Here is a 1,190-nt window from a genome sequence, read left to right as displayed (position 1 = left end):
CGTGTGGGTCCCCTGCCAGGGCTGGGCCAGGGATAGAATACACAGAGCCTGATTGCTGGCAGGGGCCACATGCATAAGTAACTGACTACATGCTACCATGTCTTTCCAACACCCACTCCCCACTAACGGCAGATGTGCGTCAGGACATTCATCACAGCGCTACTTGTACTAACAAAAGGACTCAAAACAACTGGCTAAATGATTGCAGTTTTTCTGCAATTAAACGCTGTGCAAAGTTTAAAAGTCTGAGGCCAATCCAAAATAGATCGCCAGATCTCATCACAACCAAAGTCAGTTTTGACTGAGAAATAAACTGAGAAATGGCTTCAGTAGCATTCAGGGGAGAAAAACAATTAAACAATGCTCCATTGTTTGTACAAGTCCGATTTCAGAAATGATAAGAGGTAGGGAAACTATGGGAAATACCATAAATGGAAAAACCAAGTGTCGAGTAATGTCCAGGACACACCACCGTGTGTCTGTGTGTGTGTGTGTGTTTAAAGGGAGGAGCTATACAATCATACATGCTTTAATGGACATACAAAATTTCTGCAAAGACACAAGACTGATAATGAGCGGCCTCTTGAGGCTGGGTTGGGACACTGGGTCACAGGGTGGAAGGGAAACTCTTTTCATCATTACATCCATTTGTAACCTCTGAAATTTTAAACCATATATTCTCTTTTTAAAATAAAACTTTGAAAACTACTAAACGCAAAATAAAATTACGAAGCGCATCCTTCTGGGAGGATCAAGGCACATAATATTTGGAGCTAGCCTTGGATCTGAACACCGTACAGCCCGTCACGGCGCTACCACAGCGACCTCGGGCAAGTTCCCGCCCCGAGTGGGTCTGTTTCCCCAAGAGCCCACTGGGTCTAGGAGAGCAGGTCTCGGGACATCCCTCCAGCTCGGAACCGGGGCGGCCGGGAGCCCACCCCGCTGCGCGGGTCCCGGACCCCGGCAGCCGGCTGCGGCGCCCCGCGGCGGAGGCTCGGCCAATCAGCGGCCGAGAGGCGGGCGGGGTGGCGGCGCGGCGCGCGCGAAGCGCAGCGCGAAGCAGAGGCGCCGCTGCCGTCCCGAAGCAGACCATGCCACGCTCACCCTCGCTCTTCCCGCTGCTGCTGCTCCTGCTGCCGCCGCCGCTGGCCCCAGGCCTCGGGCTCCGCGCCACCGGCGGCCGGCGCCCC

General features: G+C 53.7%; 1 protein-coding gene across 1 annotated transcript in view; it reads left to right on the top strand.

Annotated features, from left to right (window-relative positions):
- Positions 1 to 1,091: 1,091 nt before the first annotated feature.
- The window catches only part of IGFBPL1 (insulin like growth factor binding protein like 1), a 15,478-nt gene continuing 15,379 nt past the window's right edge, over positions 1,092 to 1,190 (top strand). Inside the window, exon 1 of the mRNA XM_044920416.1 lies at positions 1,092 to 1,183. Coding sequence (XP_044776351.1) covers positions 1,092 to 1,183 — 92 coding nt within the window. The remainder of the gene's footprint in view (positions 1,184 to 1,190) is intronic.

The sequence above is a fragment of the Neomonachus schauinslandi genome, chromosome 13 (genome assembly GCF_002201575.2).
Source record: "Neomonachus schauinslandi chromosome 13, ASM220157v2, whole genome shotgun sequence".
In the NCBI taxonomy this organism is placed as follows: domain Eukaryota; kingdom Metazoa; phylum Chordata; class Mammalia; order Carnivora; family Phocidae; genus Neomonachus; species Neomonachus schauinslandi.
This window is presented reverse-complemented; position numbering and strand designations above follow the sequence as displayed.